Here is a 21042-nt window from a genome sequence, read left to right on the forward strand (position 1 = left end):
CTGTCTTAGGTGAGTATGGTCCCAGAAGGGTGCCCGTCTTTGGCTAACTACTTGTCCTACAAACTGAGCCTAATTTGGGCCAATGGATTAGTCCTGGCCAATGAAAATCAAACCTGTTTGGTTTCAGCCTGAGACTGGATCTGTTGGTACTTCAAAACAGCCCAGGGGCAGCTGCTAAGAGTGAGAAATCAAGATAAGCATTTAAATCCAACAGCCTTGTTGCTATTAAGGACCTTAACAGGGGTTACACACAGAATGATAAAAGGTAGAACAAGATATAATATGGGTTCCCCAAAGGAAGTCCAATTGAGAGCAATTTGTTGGTTGACATTAATAATGACCAACTGAGGGCTGGAGAGATGGTTCAGCAGTTAAGAGCACCGACTGCTCTTCCAGAGGTCCTGAGTTCAATTCCCAGCAACCACATGGTGGCTCACAACCATCTGTAATGGGATCCGATGCCCTCTTCTGGTGTGTGTGAAGACAGCTACAGTGTACTTATATATAAAATAAATGAATAAATCTTAAAAAAAAAAAGAATGACCAACTGAATCTGAATATTAACGCTATTCTGCACAGTCAATGCCGTGGCGACTTCTCCAGAATGTATCCTGTATCCACAGTCCCAACGACAGCTGCCAACTGAGATATGGCCACACTGGCCACTGCAGCAGCAATGGCTGAAGTGGCAATGGCAGCAGTGACTGTCGCAGTAATGCCAAAGTCCCTTTTATGCCTGTAGAGTACCACTGGGCATCAGCCTTCATCTAGAGGGGTATGGGGATCACACCAGGAACTCGAACAATCCATGCAGAATCTTCCTGTTCCCAGCAACTGGTCAGTAGGATAGGACCTGTAAAGGTAGAATCTCCTCCCTTGACACTGCCTGAGTCCCATTCTGAACCAAAAGAAAGGGGGTGCCAACACGCCTGGCACAGATTTCAGAAAATTTTCTCTTAATTGACCAAAGTCTCCAATATCGAAAAGAAATATTGAGTCTTTTCTGGAGCAGCAGCTACTCCCCAAAATTTAAAGCACGTCGTAAGCTTGTAGTAAAATTAAAATGTCTATATAATGAATAATATACACTGAAAGATTCAAAGTCTTAGCTTCTTGTATTGAAGCAGTGACAAAAAAGTTTTTACATGATGTAGGGCCAAGAGTGATTCCTTGAGGAAAAACTTTCCAATGGTATCATTTCATGGGCTCTCCAAAATTATAAGCAAGCTCACTAAATGAAAATCTTTCACAATCACCAGGATGTAAAGAAAGAACATAAAAACAATATTTTTTTTTGTCTATTTTATTTTATGTATGTGAGAACACTGCTGCTGTCTTCCGACACGAGAAGAGGGCAGCAGATCCCATTACAGATGGTTGAGAGCCACCATGTGGTTGCTGAGAATTGAACTCATGACCTCTGGGAGAGCAGCAGTGCTCTTAACCACTGAGCCATCTCTCCAGCCCATAAAAACAATATTTTAAATCTATAATAATTCTACATCTATTTCTTGAAATAGCAGTTGGAGTGAGCAAACAGGCTGTAATGCTCTTAGAAGTTCCATAGCCTCATCAACCTTTTGTAAATCCTGTAACAATCTCCACCTGTTTGATTTTTTTTTTCTTAATTACAAACATGTGTGAGTTAGAATCTTGAGCCTGTCTGTGATCAAACTGCAAACTGCAGCCAATGTTTGGCTACACTGGCAATCTTTAACCACAATCTTTAAGTTTCCCTTGTAACACCACAGCACAACCATAACTTTGGAAAGCAAAACTCAACCTCCAACAAACCATCTGTTCTCCAAAATCCAGTCTTTCCAAAACACCATGTCCATTCCTCATGCTTTAAAGTTTGACTGCCAATTCTTGCATATGAACGAACGATTGTGTGGGCTCTAATTTCTCAACAAAGAGACATTGCCCTAAATTCTTTATAAGTCTGGTTTCTAGGTTAAGAATTATATTAAAATATTATTCCAATTTAGACCTGTTTCCCTGGATTGGTTCATACCACGGGTTGTCTAGAATGACTCCAGTTTGTACAAATTTTTAACCATACCCAATAACTTAAAAGCCAGTAAACTATAACCAAGACATGTAGAGCATATTATACATTTAAAACTAATCAGAAACAAAAAATGAAGTGACTACACATATCTTTAATATTTAGATCAAACACCATTTTACCTGTTCTAACTGATTTTAAGAGAAGCACCTTGTCACCCCTGTTGAGTCCAGTAATCACAGTCAAAGATTTTTCTAAGAGAAACAGCCATCAGTTCCATTACCATAGAAGCTGTGAAGCTCCTGGTGCCTTTAGGATCGGCTAGTGTAAACATTTAGCCAGCCCCCTGGGGAGCTTCCCCAGCGGACCTAGGCTCCTAGTTACAGATGCAGGGCTCCAAAAGCCAATTGAAACTTTTTTTTATTTATTTGTTCCTTTCTTGAAAGGAATTAAAACTACATCAAGGGGTGAATCAACCAGCATTTAAAGTTTTAACCATTTTTTTTCTTTTAAACACGAAACACAAAACATTCAAGCAACGAGAAGCAAAACCCAGACATAAACTGACATACATGGACAGCTTGGTGCACCAAGGACAGACAATAGACATACAAGGAAAAAACTAGATGGCATCCCACCAAAGGAACCCAGATATCCTACCTAAAGGACCCAGAACCAGAAATAAGCACTTCTCCAATAGCAGCAAGGAGGCAGGACCATCTCCTGCCTTCCTTCTGTCCCTTGGAGAGCTCTTAAAAAGCTTAAGCTCATTTTCCTTCTCTTGACAAAGCATCTGTGGAGAGTCCGGGAGGACTGTTTTTCTCAACCCCATTCTTTCTCTTGTCCAGGGTGTAAACTGTCTCTAGTCAGGGTCCAAAGACTAAAAGCATCTATGAGAATTGACTTTGCTTCTCTAGATTTTAGCATAACTCTAAAAGAACACATGCACAAAAACATTTTATCGTTATTACCTTGTCCCCTTTTACAAGGTTTACTCACCACTACCCCAAATCTTTATTTTTCTTTGCACATGCTTTCAATTCCTGCGGTCCTTCTGAATTCTGCTTACTGGGGCCTTTCCTGGCCCATTTTCTCCCAATTTCTCAGTCTCCCTTTCCAATGTTATCTCCTCATCTGCATCAGACTCATAGGAAGTTGAATCAGAGTCACTGCTGTCCCTACAAATTGACTCCTTAGTATGTTCATCCTGTGCAGTTCCAAATGTCCTTTCAATTTCCATCACCTGTTCTTTGACCCTCTCATTTTCACTAAGTAAAGCGTCCTTCACTAACCTCCATAAGGAAAAGGTAGCAATTGGAATGCTCTCTGACCACCCATCTTGGAGGGCCTTCTGTAAATCCCCTTTAACCTGTTTCCAATCTGGAATATTCAAACTGCCACTAGCTATAAACCAAGGACTGACTTGTTCTATAGTTTTAACAAAAATCTTGGGCTGTCTTTACCTTCATACCAGTACCTTGTTGTTTGAGTAAACTTACAAGCTGATCTACGACCAATAACGAGGAACTTGTAGTTCCCATCGCTAAGACAAAACCTTTGTAGCTCTACTTTGCCCCGTGGTCACCGCTTGTCCCCAATACGTTCCGCTTCCTTGCCGGTCCATCTTTTGGAACGATCCTGTCAGGTTGTCCTCTCTTTCCCGATCTCGGTGGGACCTCCAGATGACGGCACCTGAGCTGCCAGTGTGTGAATATCGGGCGTAGGTCTGCAGGATTGAAAGAAAACACGTACATGGGTCACCCGTTTTCAGAGAGTGCAACCAAGGCTTTACTGAGATCTCCTTATATACCCTGAGGCAAAAGCCGTGGGAAAAACAAGGCAGGTGAAAATCCCCAGCCAGGAAAACAGGGAAAGTCTGTGTGGTGGAAAGTCCCGGGCCCAATCAGGGACATAAACAACTTAACAACAACAAGTTGGAAGGCTCAGTGGAGGGGGAAGGGTGCCATGGAAAGTCCCAGCCCCAAATCAGGGGTCAAGAGCAGCTGCCAAGGGTGTAAACAACTTCTTGCTATAGCAGGCTAAAAGGCTCATCGAGGGGGAAGGGAAACACCCCAAGGTAGGGCCCAACAGATTACCCTGCTTTTGATTCCCCTGTCCTTGTTCATTCTTTCTCAGTATTCTGATATTCTTTCCCCATCTCTCTACCTCCCTTCTTGGTGTTTAGCATCTCCTAAGTTGGCCTGGAGTTCTGTTGTAGCCTCTTCAGCTGCTAGCCTAAGGTCACTTTGGGTTTGTTTCTCGTGACTAGGAATTGCTTTTCCCAAACCGAAACTCATCACACAGCTGGAACAAGGAACAGAGCCCTGGAGAGATGGATGTCTTCTGGACCTCTGTTCAGGTAAGAGGGAGCCTCTGGGCCGGTGAGGATACAAGGCATTGAGGGACTCCCCAGACAAGGAAGGGGCCCACTCTGACATGCTAACAGTAGCTCTCCTATAGGCCTCCCGGGGCTCCAGGTAAGGCTGGGTAGCACTGTCTCCCTCCCTCCCTCTCACACTTGCTAGGTCACTCCCCACCCCCACCCCATCTCCCCCCGTGTGCATCCTTGGAGACTGACTAGGCTGTTCCCGCTGAACATTCTTCAGTTTCTGTTCTTGACCCCGAGACTGCTGTACATCACACCGGCCCTGTGAATCCTCACAGCTTTGCTTTCTTTATGATGGTTTAGTTAATGCGAAGAAGTGTAGCAATATGACCGCCCTTGCGTGGGGCTAGGAGCTCACTGTCCACCAGGGGGCAGGCTTGTTCCTTCTCAGACTGTCCAGCTTCCCGACCTCCTTCGCTGTTCACATTCCATGGCTACCTTTGCCTGCTCATCCCACCCAAAGCGCCTTCCTACCACGTTATTTTGCACATTTGTAGACGTCTCCACTCATAGTACGCAACCCCTAATCCCTGTCAATTAGACGACGTCACTCTGCATTTGTGTGACACTGTGGAAGGATGCAGGAACCACAGAGAGGCCCTAAATAGCTGGCCCATACACGGGCGTGGGTGGCTTTGAATGATGAGCAATGCCACGCTGTCCTAAGCAGGTAAGAGCACGTGCGCCAGTGGCAGTGCGAGAATTCTTCTGACACATCCTTACCAACATGGGGTACTGTCTGACCCCATTTCCCCACCTCTTTGGAACCTCATGGGGTTTTATGTGGCTATTAGGAGTATTTTCTCACGTAATCCGTCCCCTTCTGGGAGTGACGGACTGCTTTAGACATTCGCCCACACTGTGGTTAATTTTTGTTCAGTTATTGATCACAGTGGTAGAATTTTCCCTAAACACTTAGGTCTTTAATTCAACCCACACTAATTTTATATGATTATTAGAATGTCCAGGTAAATTTCTGCCTGGTTTATCTTTTCTTAAATGAATTTGTCTCCACTTTTACTGACATTTTAAAACGTTTTTTGAGACAGGCTCTCACTGTGTAGGCCTGGCTGGCCCGGGACTCCCTGTGTAGACCAGGTTAACTTTGTGCTCACAGAGCTCTGCCTGCCTGAGCCTCCCGAGCGCTGAGATTAAAGGTGGGCAGTACCATGATCTTATTTTATTTTTTCCCTGTAAATAAACAATGTGGAGGGATGTTATGCTTTATACCAAACTTGGACTTTGTAGGAAAGGATACTGCATGAGGTATATTAACATGTAATATAAAATGCTGTTAAGGTATGAGGTATTAAGAAGTAAGGGATGTTTTTAAGGTAAACTATATTAAAAGTGAAGATCAATGAACTTTGTTACAACTGAAATAGGTTATCCATCATTCCCAAGCGTTCCATATACCTTACCACACTTCTGTTTTCTAACCTCCTCCTTCTCCTTTCTTTTTGTAAAAAGTATATTTTATTATTTTTGAAAATTAATAAAATAAATACTTTATTATTAATAAATATTATTACATATAAATATTTATTATGAATAAATAATATTCTATTAATCCTCTTTGAGAATTTCGTGTACACACACAATGTCTTTTGTTCATATTCACCCTCACTTCTACCCCCTCACTTCTCCCAGGTCTCCTCTCCACCACACAGTTCCCAACTTCATGTCCTCCTCTTTCTTTCTTTTTAAAAATTAGCCCAATGAGTCTCTTTTCTTTTGCTCGTGTGTTCATGGGTCTGAGACTGGTAGACTAACCAGGGCCTCGCCTTAAAGGAAACCTATCCACCCTTCCCAAGAAGCCATCGGCTGCCAATGATATCCCCTCCTTCCTAACCCGTTTTTCCTGATTATTGATTTGTCTGAATTTTCTAGAATGTATGTAAATTGATGCACCCAGGTTGTAACTGTCTTCTCTACTTAGCATAATTACTTAGAATTTTATCCACGGGCGATACACCAATAATTCACTTTTTGTTGGCGAGTAGAACTACTTCATATTGATAAGTCATGATGTACTTAATTACTGACTTGTATCTGAGTGTTGGTCATAAATAGGGTGCATATTTCTTTAAAATGTCATTTAAATAGGGCCCAAGGTCTATTAGCTTGAAAGGCAATTCAGCATAGAATTAAAAAAAAAAAAACCACCCTTCATACCAAGAGCCAGAACATTAAAACTTGAAGATGACGGTGACATATGGCAGATGAGGTGGTGGGGATCAGAGATTAGAATTATCGTTCAGGGCCTGGTGGATGCAGGACTGTAAATTTAGCACCTGGCTGAGGTAGGAGAATGTCAAGAATGGCAGCCTGAAATCCTAAACTTTCAACATTACAGCGGTCTTCATGCTCCACCCCACTGTCCCAGACCAACCGTTATACCAAAGAACAAGATTATCGCCCTAAAGCAGCTGGGAGGAAAACACCTACCTTGGCATCCCCAGTCCCAGGAACGCCTTTTCTCCGCCCTACCCACCAAGTTCCCCTCGTCCCTCATGTTCCTATTGTTCGACCTGCACATCAGCTTCACCCAGGATTAGTCCAGAGGTTGATAGCCCAAGGGGTGCATCCACAGCATCTTCCAGGTTTGCTCCAAGCTGGTGTGCTTCCTCCTGGGATAGACATAGCTCCTTTACAGGGACTATCTGGCCCACTCCTAGGTCAACCCTTGTACCCTTTGGTCTCTGCTGCTAGTCACCCTCTCCTAAACCCTCGTCCTGGGACCCCTCTGCATTTGGCAGTGATGCAGCAGCAGCTACAGCGCTCAGTTCTGCATCCTCCAGGCTCTAGTTCCCAGGCAGCAGCTATCAACGTTCAGACTCCTCCGAATGTACCCAGCCGGTCAGGCCTGCCCCATATGCACTCCCAGCTGGAGCATCGCACCAGCCAAAGGAGCTTTTTACATTGGAGCACGCTGTGTGAGAATGTTAAGGGGATCCACATACCTACCATGATCTACATTATGACAAAAGGCTGTTAAATAATCGAATGGAGCCTACATGGTTCAAATACAAGGGACACAAGATTGTCAGTCCTGGAAGTCTTTCTTTTATAAAATATGTGAATGAAGTGTTGGTGTCTTCTAGAGGTGACACCTAAGGGTTCTGAGAAAATAAAATGTATAGACCCCTATGTACAGAACTGTGTATAAACTTTTGTACATACAAATAGGATAGCTTTTTTGAACTTATACATACAGCTGTACATAAAGTAACTATCAGTTAGGCCTGTGTCAACTGTTTGGATTTTTTTCACTTGTATATTTGGGACTTTTTCTTTGGTTTATTAAAAGTTGCATATGCCACGCGTGTGAACCATAAAAAAAAAAAAAAAAAAAAAAGAATGGCAGCCTGGTTACAGAGAGAGTTCAAGGCCAACCTGAACAACTGTGAGACCTTCATAATAAAAGGGACATAGTTCACCGATAGAGCATTTGCCTAGCATGTCCAAGGCCTCAGGTTCAGTCCCTAGGACTGAATAAATAAGTGTCCCAAGGATTTTCAACCTACTACATGTACTCTTGAAATAAAAGAGTATAAAAATATCTGCAAAGAAATATTTTACATAAAAACAAATCTATAGTTGTGTTACTGAAATATACAACAGAAAACATGAACTCATTGGATGGGCTTAGCTAATAGAGTTGGAGTGATAGGATGGAATCAGTGAATTTGTTTTCTGTTTTAAGACAGGGTCACACTCTGTAGCCCTATCTGGCCTTGTTCTCATAGGGTCCACCTGCTCAGCTTCCCACGTGGTGGGATTAAATACATGCACCACTACATCCAAGTGGAATCAATGAACTTGATTCCAGAACAATTAAATATTATAAACCTGAACAAAGAAAGGAAATAGCTTGAAAAAGAATGGTTTTAGAGACTTCTGGGATAAGAACAAGAAACAGCACTTATGTCATCAGAACCCAGAAAGGATACTGAAAAATATTTGAGAAACTCATGGTTGAAAACTTATTAAAAGATAAACATACAGATACAAGAAGCCATAGAAACATTAAATAAACATCTATGCATAAACACTAAGACACATGATAACTACAATTCTGAACACTAAAAAGAGGGGAAAGACCTGGAAGGCAGCCAGTGGGGGGGGGGGGAGGGAAATGCCTTGCCTATAGAGGATTTTTCATGTGAACTAACTGGGCCAATGAGGACACGGCAGGGATTTTTCTCAAGTACTGAAAGGATTGTAAAAAAAATTTTGTGGGGGGAGGGGATTGTAAATTTTATACCCAGCAAAACTATCCCTGAGAAATGAAAGTGATTCTTTGCCACTAATAGAAATAAAGTTTGTGACACATATGTTAAACTATGGGTAAGGAAATTCTTCAAAGAGAAGGAAATAATAAAAGAGCTGATCTTGCTCTCATCCCCAGTACCAAAACCCAACCAACCAACCAAACCCCCAAATCACAACAACAACAACAACAACAACAACAACAACCCATTAAAAAGAGAAGTTGTGGAGCATTAGAAAGAAGGAAAAGGGTTTTAAGAGTACAAATATGGCTCTACAGTAGAGTGTCCTTTATGACTAAGATTTTTGCAGTTATATTGACGATTAAATCAAGTTTTTACCTTAACTACAATTTCTTAAGGAAGTATGGTAAATAAGAATATAGAAGATAATGGGACCTAAACAATGGTTCTTTGCACTTCAGGAGGTAAAATGTCGATAAGGAATACTGGGGTACCATCCCTCTATGGGCTTTTCTTTTCTGCCTTGTGTGTCAGGTTTAGAATATTTCTGCTCTACCATTAACAGAAGGAAGAGAGAGGTAATAGGCACCAAGTCAGCCACAAACTAAGAAGACAAAAACCAGTAGTTCTTAAGGCTCGTAAATAATCCTCTTGGACTTGCTCTGCCCCCAGGCTCACAGGGCCAATGGCCAGGTCCCCCACCAGGGGTTCCATTTCCAGAATTCTGCCAAGCCCCATCCCATGCCATCAGCTGGGAGGAGAATGCCTTCTCAGAACCACTATGGTCCCCCTCCCCTTGAAGCCAGTGTGGAGGTCCGCTTGCTCCCATGGTTTGTGGACTTTGCCTCCGTTGTGGAAGTGACATTGATTTGATTTGGGGGTCACCACTTTTTTTTTTGAAGCACAGTGCACGTTTACATCAAAATAGCTCTACTAAAATAAAAGTGAAATACCAAACCAAATTAGTGAGTAGACAATTCTTAAGAAATGCACGTGAGCGGTGAACGTGTGAGGAGGGGTTCAACATCTTCAGCCACCAGGGAGCTGCCAATTAGAGCTGCTCTGAGATTCCATTTCACCCCCATCAGAATGGTCATCATCAGGAAAACAAAAACCTCTAAGTTCTAATGAGGATGTGGGGGAAAGGAGCCGCTCCACAGTGCCGGCGGGAATATAACGAATGCAGCCTCGATGGGAACCAGTATGGCAGGTCCTGGAGAAACTAAAAATAGAACTGTTACACGACTGGGGACTAGAGAAGGTAACGGAATAGATGTGATAAGAAAGCAGAAGTCATAAGGAAGGACCAGCTAGAGAGGGTTAGAGAGATAGTGTGGGAGTGAGCAATGGGGGGTGGTGGTGGTGTTAATGACATACGTGTTGGAAGGTGCCACGATGAAAAACCCCAACTTAGAATTCCTGCACTATTGAAAACGCATATCTAGAGCTTTAGAGTCCGAGAAGTATGGCAGCCCTCCCTCACTCTTTCCTAGTTTCCTGGTCTCCTTCGGTCCCAACTGGCTTCTGGTGCCATAGTCAACCCATGGCGGTTGCAGTTGTAGGTGATTATATGGCCACAGAAGGCTGTCTAGTGACACCCTGGAGTGTTTGCCTCAAAACAAGCTTCCCCGTCTTCCCGATATGCAGAAGCCGAGAAGTTTCCTTAGTCATTCAGTGAACTTCTTGCATTTTCCATTAAGTAGTGAGGTCAGTCGAGCTGCATCTGTGATACTTTGCATAGGGATCTCAGCTAAATATTTCACTGTGCATGAGCCCTACTCTTCCACAAATACTGGAGTACAGTTCAGAAACTCGTTTTCCATGTTTCCTACCAACACTCCCTTTCCTGGCAATCTAGGCTCTTTTTAGCGTGCATATCACAACTCTCCTAGCCTCTGTCACCAGTTCTGAAGCCTCTGCCACATTTTTCTATGTGACTGAAACATCTACCTGTTGGTACCAAAAATCTGTTTTTCTTCAGAAAGACAGCAGTGGTACCAGTAGGGTGGAGGTGTTCCTAACGTGGGAAATTAGTTCACACAGTTTCGGAGGCTGACAAGCCTTAGGATTTGCAGCCAGCAGGCTGGAGCTCTGCAAGGAATGCTGCAGGTCCAGCACAGAGGCTTGTAGGCCAAAGCTTTTGCTTGAGTTGGGAAATTGAGGAACTATTTCTAATCGGGAAAGTCCTCAGGAGAAGCATTCCCTTACTGGGGGAAGATCAGTCATTAGTCCTATTCAGGCCTGTGTTTGATGGGATGAGAGTCACTGATGTTAAAGAAGGCAAACTCAGTTGTTTCCAGTTTAAATTTGCCACACTACCACACTGCCAAGTGTACTATGAGGGTAAATATTTTCATTAGAAGCCACACCTCTCCTGTAAGGGCAGGGGTTACCATGCTTAGATCAGTCACCCCATTAACATAAGACACACAACAGTTCCCCTGCTGCTGAAGATATGCAAAAAGATGTATGGTAAACATGATTAGTATTTATGATCAAGTGGGGATATTGATAAGGCAAAACACAGGTATTCCTTCCTTCCTTTCAAATCACAGGCAAGTAGCCAGCAGTGTATACTCTCTGGAATTACAGAAAGAGTGTGTGTGTGTGTGTGTGTGTGTGTGTGTGTATGTGTGTTGTTTGATGGCTAAATATTCAACCCAGGGCCTTGTATATGCCAAACATGTGCTCTATTACGAGCTGTGAGTAGTTGATGCTAGATATGCAGACAACTGCCAAGAGTCGAGTTGATACCGGTAAACTGGCTTACCAGAGGAAGTCAGAGTTTAGTGAGCTGAACTAGAACACATTTCCTGATGAGAAACTGACCACAGTAGGACCTTTAATGACCTGATCTGGGTATGAAGTCCCGAATTCTCACCGTTTGGAAGGCCATGAGGAAAGGCATTAGTCGTTGTCGGGAAGTGTGTTCAACTTGCAGGGACACCCAGAAAGCGAGTGTATTGAGTTTTCATAGGAGAAAACCACGGACTTGGCACTTAGGAGTCAGTAGTTATTCATGAAATGTTCTACAGTTCTCACTCTGGACTTCATGGATGTCTTTCTTATTGTAAGGACTCCTCTTCAGTGTGAAAGGAGCAGTAAGTGGGACACTAATAATTGACTGTGGTCCAACAACCATCTATAAACAGTTGGCAGACCTGTCGCAGATACTTCATGAAATATGTCTCCCTTTGTATCAGCCTGCAGGAATCAGGGAGGTCATTCTGAGGCCTCAGTCAGAGCTTGTCAGATTTTTTTTTTTTACGATCAGCTCCAAGTAGGTAAGAACCAGTTGCAGTGGGACAGGTATATTGACTTGACATCTCCCAGGCAAGTCCTGTTATTAGAGGGGAACGTTTAAGAAAATCCAAGAGACTCTTGGATTAATTAGGTCACAAGAATGAGATTTTTTTTAAGGACTCGTAGGCAGGGACCCTGGCAGATCCTACTTCACTGCTGAATCCCCATTTTCTGATGAGAGTCCCAGGTTCTTTTCCTGGTTTGCATATGGGTGAGGGAGCATTCAGCTGAATAACACATATGGACCTCTTTACATTGTTTAGTACTGCCAGGTGGGGGACGGCTTGAGACTTAGTCACTTCCTTATAGAGCAAAGAAAACCACTGAAGAAATTTGTACTACCCGATTGAGTAAAAGCAAGTATCCGTGGATGTTCACGTCCTAGTCTAATTGTAATATCGTGCAGAGCAGACATCACCCATAATGCTTTTCAGTGTTTTAGTTTTCCTCTCAGAGCCGTGGGAAGGCCATTTGCAGTAGAGTATGGAAGATAGACCTGTAAAGGGAGTGTTTGTTGTGAACATCTGAGGAATCACTGTTGGGGAAATGTTCCTTACCCACAAGGCACCTCTGTGATTCTGACCACTGCTTTCTCTCTAGCAGAACCCAGGACAGAATTAGAGGCCGGTCTCTCCTGCCCGATATCCTTTGCTAGTCCAGAAGTCCTCAGAGTGTGTGTGCTGAATGGATCTCCCTCTCAGACTTTCCCAAGCCCACCAGAAGGAGGCAACTTCCAGTCAGAAGCTCCAGGCTGTTCTAGCAATGGAGGAGGTGAAGAGAGAGACAACAGTGATGCTCTGTTGCAGAGGACGAGTCCAACAAGGATTCTGAAGACGTTCTTTAGCCCATGTCAAGGTCAGATGGCATACTGGGCAGAAGGCGACAGTAAGCAAACAGACCTTGGCCTGGCCCCTGAGGAGGCAGTCCCGGTGTTGAAGGGACCCGATGAGTCAGCATCTGGAGCCGTCATACAAGGAGCGTTTCCACTAGGGCTTAATGATGTCACAAACCTGTTCAGCCCTCAGAAGCATCACGTATATCCTGACTGTGGAGGGGGCTTTTGCCAGAGTTCGGACCTCATGAAGCTCCAGAGAATGGACGGAGGGGAGAAGCCTTACTCGTGCTCGGAGTGTGGGCACCAGTTTACTCAGAAGGCTTCTCTCACTGTCCATCAGAGGAAACACTCGGGAGAGAAGCCACACGTGTGTGGGGAGTGTGGGCGAGGCTTCATGTATGTATCGTCCCTCAACAGCCACAAGAAGATTATTCACTCTGGAGAGAGACCCCTTGTATGTCCGGAGTGTGGGCGTGGCTTCCGCCAGAAGATAGACCTCCTCCTCCACCAGCGGACTCACCTGGATAAAAAGCCCTTCGTGTGCCCTGAGTGTGGGAGGGGCTTTTGCCGGAAGGCCTCACTACTGCAACACCGGTGGTCACACTCTGGTGACAACCCCTTCATATGCTCAGTGTGTGGGCGTGGCTTCAGGCTGCTCTCCAGGCTTCTCACTCATCAGATCACCCACTCCGGGGAGAAACCACACGTTTGCCCCGATTGCGGGCAACGCTTTGGCCAAAAGGGTACGCTCATGAGACATCAGAAGACACACACAGGGGAGAAGCCTTACGTGTGTCGCCAGTGTGGCTGGAGTTTCACCCAGAAGGTCAACCTCATTAGGCACCAGAGGATTCATACAGAGGTAAAACCTTTCCTGTGCCCCGAGTGTGGACGAGCCTTTGAGTTTAAGTCGCTCCTCACCAGACACCGGAAGACACACACCGGGGAGAAGCCCTATGTGTGCCCCCAGTGCGGTAGGGGGTTTAGCCAGAAGTTCAACCTCATTGGGCATCAGAGGATTCATGCAGGGGAGTTACCTTTTCTGTGTCCTGAGTGTGGGCGTGCATTTGTAAAGAAGGCCACGCTCATCCGACACCAGAGGACCCACGCAGGGTGGGAGAAGCCTTACCAGTGCCCCGAGTGTGGACGAACCTTTGAGTTTAAATCGCTCCTCACAAGACACCAGAAGATACACACAGGGGAGAAGCCTTATGTGTGTCCTCAGTGTGGTAGGGGGTTTAGCCAGAAGTTCAACCTCATTGGGCACCAGAAGACGCATACAGGGGAAAAGCCCTATGCCTGTCCCCAGTGTGGCCAGCGTTTCAGGCAGAAGTTCAACCTCGTTAGGCACCAGAGGATTCACACAGGGGAGAAGCCGTTCCTCTGCGCAGAGTGTGGGCGAGCATTTGGAAAGAAGGTCTCTCTCATTAGACACCAGAGGACCCACGGAGAGGAGAAACCTTACAAGTGCCCTGAGTGTGGACGAGCCTTTGAGTTTAAGTCTCTCTTCATCAGACACCAGAAGACACACACGGGGGAGAAGCCCTATGTATGCACCGAGTGTGGCAAGGCTTTTAGCCAAAAGTTCAACCTCATTGGGCACCAGAGGAGCCATACAGGGGAGAAGCCTTACCTGTGCTCCCAGTGCGGGCGTGCTTTTGGTTTTAAGTCACTTCTCACCAGACACCAGAGGACACACTCCAAGTAGAAGAGGCTTTTTGTAAACAGCTTATGTGGGTAGGGAGTGGATGGGATGCCACACCTCACGTCTGACTAGAGGACTCAGTCCAGTTGGTAGAGAAGCCTTTGGCTTTAACTCTGCCCTCATCAGACATCAGCAGACCTACTCTGGCAAGAAGCCCTTAAGTGCAGGGATCGTGGGCGTGGCTTCAGCTGGACGTTTCACCTCCACAGACTTAGGAAGACCCAAGTGTGGGCCATCGGCTCCTAGCCTGAGAGGTGTTTGCCTGACCTGTTGTTTCCTTTCCCCAGGATCAGGGAGCTGGCAGAAATCACTAGTGAATGTTCCTGGAAATAGAGTAGGGGAAAAGTCCTTGCTTGTTCATGAAATCATTGGTTTATTGTTTATTATCTTTGGTTAATAGTATGTGTTAGTTTTCTAGGGCTTCCTAACAAAATACCCCGGACCGTACAGCTTAGGCAAAAGAAATTTACTCTGCTGTATATATGGAGCCTAGAAGTCCTCTGTCAAACCGGCTCAGGTGTTGCTGTAGCCACACCTCCCCGTAGCGGGTGGATGGCTTCCTGATGTGCTGTGCACCTACAGGTCCATCCCTCCTGTATATACTTTCCTGGTGCCTCTCATCCTGGACCACATCCAGATGACCTTGTTTAATCTTGAGTAAATGTCCTGCCTCCAAGTCACATCACACAAGAGGTGAGGCATCAGTATTTACACTGTGGGGATAGGATTCCAGGCATCCTCAGACCTCAGATCCTTAGCTCATTTCAGTATCAGCTCTAAACTGAAAATCTCTAACGCAAAATCTCTAAATCAGGCGTGGGTGAGCATATCATCCCAGTTCACAATCCTGTGAAATCAAATATGGGATTTGCTTCCTCCAAAAATCCAGCGACCAGACAGATACAGGTTGGATGTTCCTATTCCCAAAGGGAAACACCAGAAAGGCCCGAGAAGTGATGGGTCCCAGTGTTGAGCACAAACCTAGCAAGGCAAATTCTCTGGGACCTTAAGTCTCAAGAACAATATTGACCCAATGTTCTGTCCCCTGGCTCGCAGGGCTGGCAGGCAGTATCGTTTCCCCAGCCCTGAATAACAGCTTCATGCATTTGACCTCACTCCAGTCCTGATCTCTCTGGGCCTGGCCAGGGTTTAGAACCACATTTTCCTTTTCTTTCTCTTTCTCTTTCTCTTTCTCTTCCTCTTCTCTTCTCTTCTCTTCTCTTCTCTTCTCTTCTCTTCTCTTCTCTTCTCTCCTCTCCTCTCCTCTCCTCTCCTCTCCTCTTTTCTTCTCTTTTCCCTTCCCCTCCCTCCCTCCCTTCTTTTTTCCTTTTGGTGTTTTGAGACAGGGACTCTCTGTTATGTAGCCCTGGCTGTCCAGGAACTCAATATGTAGACCAGGCTGGCCTCAAACCCAGAGATCCACTTGACTGTGTCTGCTGAGTGCTGGGATTAAAGGGGTGAACAGCACGAATTGCTCCTCCCTTTCCCTGAGGACGAACAACACATGGCTCGGAGCTCCACTGATCTTTTCTGTAGAATCTCCGAAGTCCCAAAGTCTGTCTTCCTTTTGCCCCAATCTCTCTCCGTCTCCCAGGGTTGGAAGAGATGGCTGACGAGCTCTGGTTCACACTGGTGCTGGTTCACACTCATGCTAGCCTCTGTTGAAAATGGTTTCCAGCCATCTCCCATTTCCTCCAAACACACAACTTTTGTGGTTTGTTTGTTTTACAGTGTGAATAAGGGGAGAATTTCCCAAATTTTTGCTCATCAATTTCCTCAGTTTATCTCTGTCCTCGTGTTTTGCTGGATACAGTGACGGCACATAAGGCTACACTCTGATCACCTATGTAGGAATCTCCTCTGATTTCTACGATTTAAAATCCCTCCATTTGGGGGCATCAAGACGGCACAGAAGTCCGAGGACCCGAGTTTGGTCCCTGGAATCCATGTAGAAGAAGTGACCCAACTCCACAGTAGGTCACTATCCTGTGACCTCCAACGCGAGCTGTGGCACGTGTACCCTAAGTACACTCCAGACCTGATCCATAACGACAAACACTCCATTCTGTAAAACACTAGAATTCAATCCAGCCAGGTTCCTTGTCACTGTATAGCAAGAATACTGGAGCTGGTCTTTTCTACTTTGGGGTTTTTCTTTCCTAACCTTTATCCCCCAGTTTTACCTCCTATCATTAGATAGGAGAGAAAGAAGGATGGGCTGGTGGGGGGGGAGAGAGAGAGAGAGAGAGAGAGAGAGAGAGAGAGAGAGAGAGAGAGAGATCTGTCTCTATAATTTCTGTTTAAGTACAACTACTGCAACCAATCCCCCTGGATGACCACCAACCCCACCTCTCGGGACGCTAGCATTTATATACCTCTGAAGGATTCCGGGAATTCCAAACATGATGCAACTGTAGAAGCTCTCCATAGCTGCCAAAGCCATGCCTCTGCTAGGACAGAAGGCAAATCATAGTCAGCTGCTGTGGGAGCCCCATATCCCACACCTGGGATTAAAACGGAGACATATTTCTGTGTTTGCTAAAGACACCAAGAGTCCAGAATTCCCACTACAGGATACCAGTTTTTAAGCTAGGAGTACCCGATTACTGCTAGAGAGCTCATCAGAATCACGTCACACGTGCACCCTCAAACGGGGTCTAGCCTCTACTTATCATACAGCTCCAAGACACTAACACATTTTGAGGTTATGAGAATACGTCACGCTTGGTTCTAAAGTCTGTATTAGTTAGGGTTACCACAGTACTTTGCTGGTTCCTTCACTTGCCTTTTCCTCTTCTTCCCCACAGTCCCATACCTTCTGATCATTTATTTTTTCTGAGACAGTGTCTCATATAGCACAGGTAGGCCCTCACCTGACCGTGTAGCCAAGACTGGCCTTGAACCTGGCTCTTACCTGTTCTCCCCAATGCTGGGTTTACAAGTATGTGTGACCGTGCCCAACCCTTCCAGGCTTTTAAGGACGGTTCATATTGGATCAGGCCCAGACCTTAAATACTCCTGGACTTCTTTAAATGTTCTGCAAAGACGGTCAAACCATCAGAGCTCTAACCTATGAACTGAGCGCGAAGCAGGACACAGTTCAACACAACAGTATTCTTGCTACATCCTCAAAATCATGACTAGCCACCCCAGCCACAAGAGGTGTTCTCAACCATTTTCTTTTCTGCAGCGGTAAGGCAACAGAAACCACTAACTAGTAAATGCCCTGCTTTTCTGATGGGGAGGAAGGAAAGTTTCATTTCTCATCCACCATGAGGTCGTCGATAGATGCTTTTATGCAGCGGCACTCTCTATCTTAACTTTAAATAAACTGGTTCTCTGCAAAGCTGCACACCCAGGTATGGACTGCATCGTGATCTATTGTGGAGAATTCCGGGGGGGGGGTTGAACCTCTTGGGAGTCAGGGAGGATTTATGCTGCCCCTTTATTCTGGAGTCTGCCTCTTTAAAGTGAGTAATACCGTTTTGAACCTCTCTTGTTCAGAAGGTTCTCCAGTGTCCATGACTAGAGGGCTACAAGCCACATACTCAGTCTCCCTAACACACACAGAAGGGCTTTTTGTTGTTTTTGTTTTTCTGTGAGACAGGGATTCTCTCTGTCCTAGATCTCACTAGGTACACCAGGCTGTCCTAAACTTGGAGGTCCACCTGCCTCTCCCTCCTGAGTGTTGGGATTCAAGGCAAGTGCTACCACCACCCTACCTGGCATTTGTTTTTACCTCGTGTGCACCCCAAAGGCTTATCTTGTTTACCTGTGTCCTTGTTCCAGTGTCCAGCCCAAGGTGTGTCACCCGCTTCAGTCACAAACTTCTTTTGTCCTCCAGCCAGGAGTTAAGGATCTGAGGTCACTCAATTTGACATCTAGTCCAAGACAATGCTCTCCTTGTCTATTTTCTCCAAGGTTTAGAGCCCAAATGCTCCTAATCATGACAAATACTCTAGGATTTGCCCTAGCCCGGTCCTTTTGATGTCCCATATTCACCGTAGGATCAGTCTCCCTAGGACTTGGAACATTTACTGGCTCAGGAGGTTTCCCCAGAATGAAACAAAAGGGATTTCGGTCTAAAGGAGTCAGAGTCTTGGAAATGGGTGCAAAATTGGTAAACGGGTATCACTGGCCCCACCATGTACCTGGAGATGTCCAGCCTTGAGTGATAATCTGGTCAGCCTGAGCAGGGGTGGCTAGGACACCTGGGGATGGGGCCACCTTAACAAATTTACTTCAAAGGCCTTTTACCTCAGCTTCTCAAGCTGCCTCAACTGAAAGTGACATGTGTGTGGACATGCATGTGTGTACATGTATGTTCGTGGTGTGGAAGCATCTCACATCAAGGGTTTAAAGTTTCACCTGAGAAACGGACACTAGCATGTCTATCACTTCAGCCATTTTGATCAAATCCACGTCCCCTCCCCACCCCTCTAGTTCCCCACCTATCTCGCAAGTTTTCCTTCCCAACTTTTCATGCTGTCTGTCTCAAAATTTAACGGCCGCAATTTTAGTTTTGCTGTGCTAAGACACCACCGTTGACTGGAACTTATGGAAGAGAGTTTGAGTTGTGGCTCCACAGGGATTAAGAGTTGATGGCGCGGTAGAGGCGTGGTAACAAGACAAAGCATGGTGGTGCTGGGGCAGGATGCTGAGAGCACCTCCTTTACTACAGGCATGGAGGATACAGCACAATAAAGAGAGGCTCTTTACTCTCAAAGCTCATCCCCAGCTACATACTCTTCTATCAAGGCTGGACCTCCCAAACCTCCCCAAACAGCACTAACAAATGGGGACCAAGCATTCAAATGCCCAAGATAGTAGAGTGCGCTTCTCATTCAAATCATCACACCCATTGAATCCGTTAGTGCTGCCTGCATGAATGTCGGACCATCTACTGGAGCAAGAGTAGGCTCCCAGGACCCACACCCTCTCCCACTAGCCAGCAGTTGACAGTAACTCCTCAGAGGTGGGACTTTCTTTAGCCCTTTCCCCATGGATGGTCTTGTGTAAAGTCTCGTGCACTCAGTTCCATGGCTGTGAGTTCACTGTGTGCGGCTGTATTGTCATGTCTGGCAAATGATTTGCTCCAGATGTATCCTCTCTCTTGACTCTTATCATCTCCGCCACCCTCTTTCATGTGGGTCTCTATATTAATTTCTACCTACTACAAAGACGATTCTCTGTGAGGGTTGAGAGACGCACTAATACATAGTTGTAATGATGAGAGATCAGGGGCTAAAAGTTCATCGCTGGGTCCATTTAGCAGCTTAGGAGTAGTGGGTTCTCCCCTGGGGCCAGTGACTTAGCCAATGACACGTTTTTGACCCAGCTAATGGTACCGGACACGGGTTCCCATCTCATAGAATGGGCTTTAAGAACACTCATGCCACACACTCATATCTTATCTGGTCAGTCCGTATGGCAGCTTGCAGGGTTCACGAATAGGTAAGGGTGATTTCTCTCCCCTGATAGTGTGGGTAGAACTTTCTAGCATTATGAATCCTATCCAGGAGGGGTGAAACTTCCATATCTGTACCAGTTTAATTTCTCCGTTCTGTGACACAGGTAGCTGGGGTCAGCAATGGGGTCCTACTACCAAGTTCTGAATAGCCAAGAACAAAGAAAATAACCGTTATCTTTTTGATGGGGTGGTGTCTATGCTACCTCACTGAGCAACAACTCCCGGTAACCCATGTCCGCATGTCCGGCACTGAAGTGTTTAATAGCCAACGATGTATCTTAGGAAGCTTCTAAAGTGGCAAGTTCCCATATGGCACTTGTAAAAGTCTTCAGTATTAATTATCCTTCATCACACTGCTGTACACTCCTGTTTTTTTAAGATATCTCGCTCTCGCTCTCGCTCTCTCTCCCCGTCTGTGTGTGTGTGTGTGTGTGTGTGTGTGTTGTGTGTATATATGGAGGCCCGAAGCGAGCGTTGGAGCCCCCAAAGTGGAGGTATAAACAGTTGTGAACTGCCTAGAGTGAGCACTGAGAACTTGGAGTCTTCTGGAAGAGCAGTACATGCTCTTAAACTGCCCCGGGCTGTACCGTAAATACAAATCTTTTTGTTTGTTTGTTTGTTTGTTTGTTTTTTGTTTTTTGTCCACTCACTGAAAATGGAGATATTAAAAACAGAAAAAACAAAATCTGGTTTGCGCTTCTTTTTGCTATAGCACCCTAGATAAATATGAAACTACACGATCTTGGTGATGCAACATAACAAGACTTGCTTGGGTTGATAGGAAACCACAAGAAATAAACACTAGAGTGTCGTGGAAAGAGTCATGCACCTACAGCTACTCAACTTTGGAAAGGGAAAAGGACCCATCAAACCATATATTCTTCAGTGCTGTGTCTGAACTGGAATTCAATAAGCCTGGATCCTAACACCTCCAAACACAAAATGTTTGCTTGCTTTTGTTTCTGCAGTGCTGAGGATTGAAGCCAGGATCTCGAGTATGCTGGCAAACAATCCCACAGTTGAGCTGCAACCCCAGCACCCCAAATAACTGTTATTAACTGGATTGTGTGGTAATAATTTTCACAAGGGAATCATGTTAC

The 21042-nt window shown here is 45.3% G+C and overlaps 1 protein-coding gene across 2 annotated transcripts in view; it reads left to right on the top strand.

Annotated features, from left to right (window-relative positions):
• Zfp169 (zinc finger protein 169) overlaps window positions 1-20627 on the top strand; it is a 33511-nt gene extending 12884 nt beyond the window's left edge. The window contains exons 4-5 of one of the 2 annotated variants that reach the window (XM_006253745.5): window positions 4278-4367; window positions 12533-20627. In XM_006253745.5, the coding sequence (XP_006253807.1) occupies window positions 4278-4367; window positions 12533-14475 (2033 nt within the window). In that variant the 3' untranslated portion in view covers window positions 14476-20627. The remainder of the gene's footprint in view (window positions 1-4277; window positions 4368-12532) is intronic. The other variant, NM_001427271.1, reaches the window with a different exon arrangement.
• Window positions 20628-21042: the final 415 nt, after the last annotated feature.

Source organism: Rattus norvegicus, chromosome 17, assembly GCF_036323735.1.
Source record: "Rattus norvegicus strain BN/NHsdMcwi chromosome 17, GRCr8, whole genome shotgun sequence".
Classification (NCBI taxonomy): domain Eukaryota; kingdom Metazoa; phylum Chordata; class Mammalia; order Rodentia; family Muridae; genus Rattus; species Rattus norvegicus.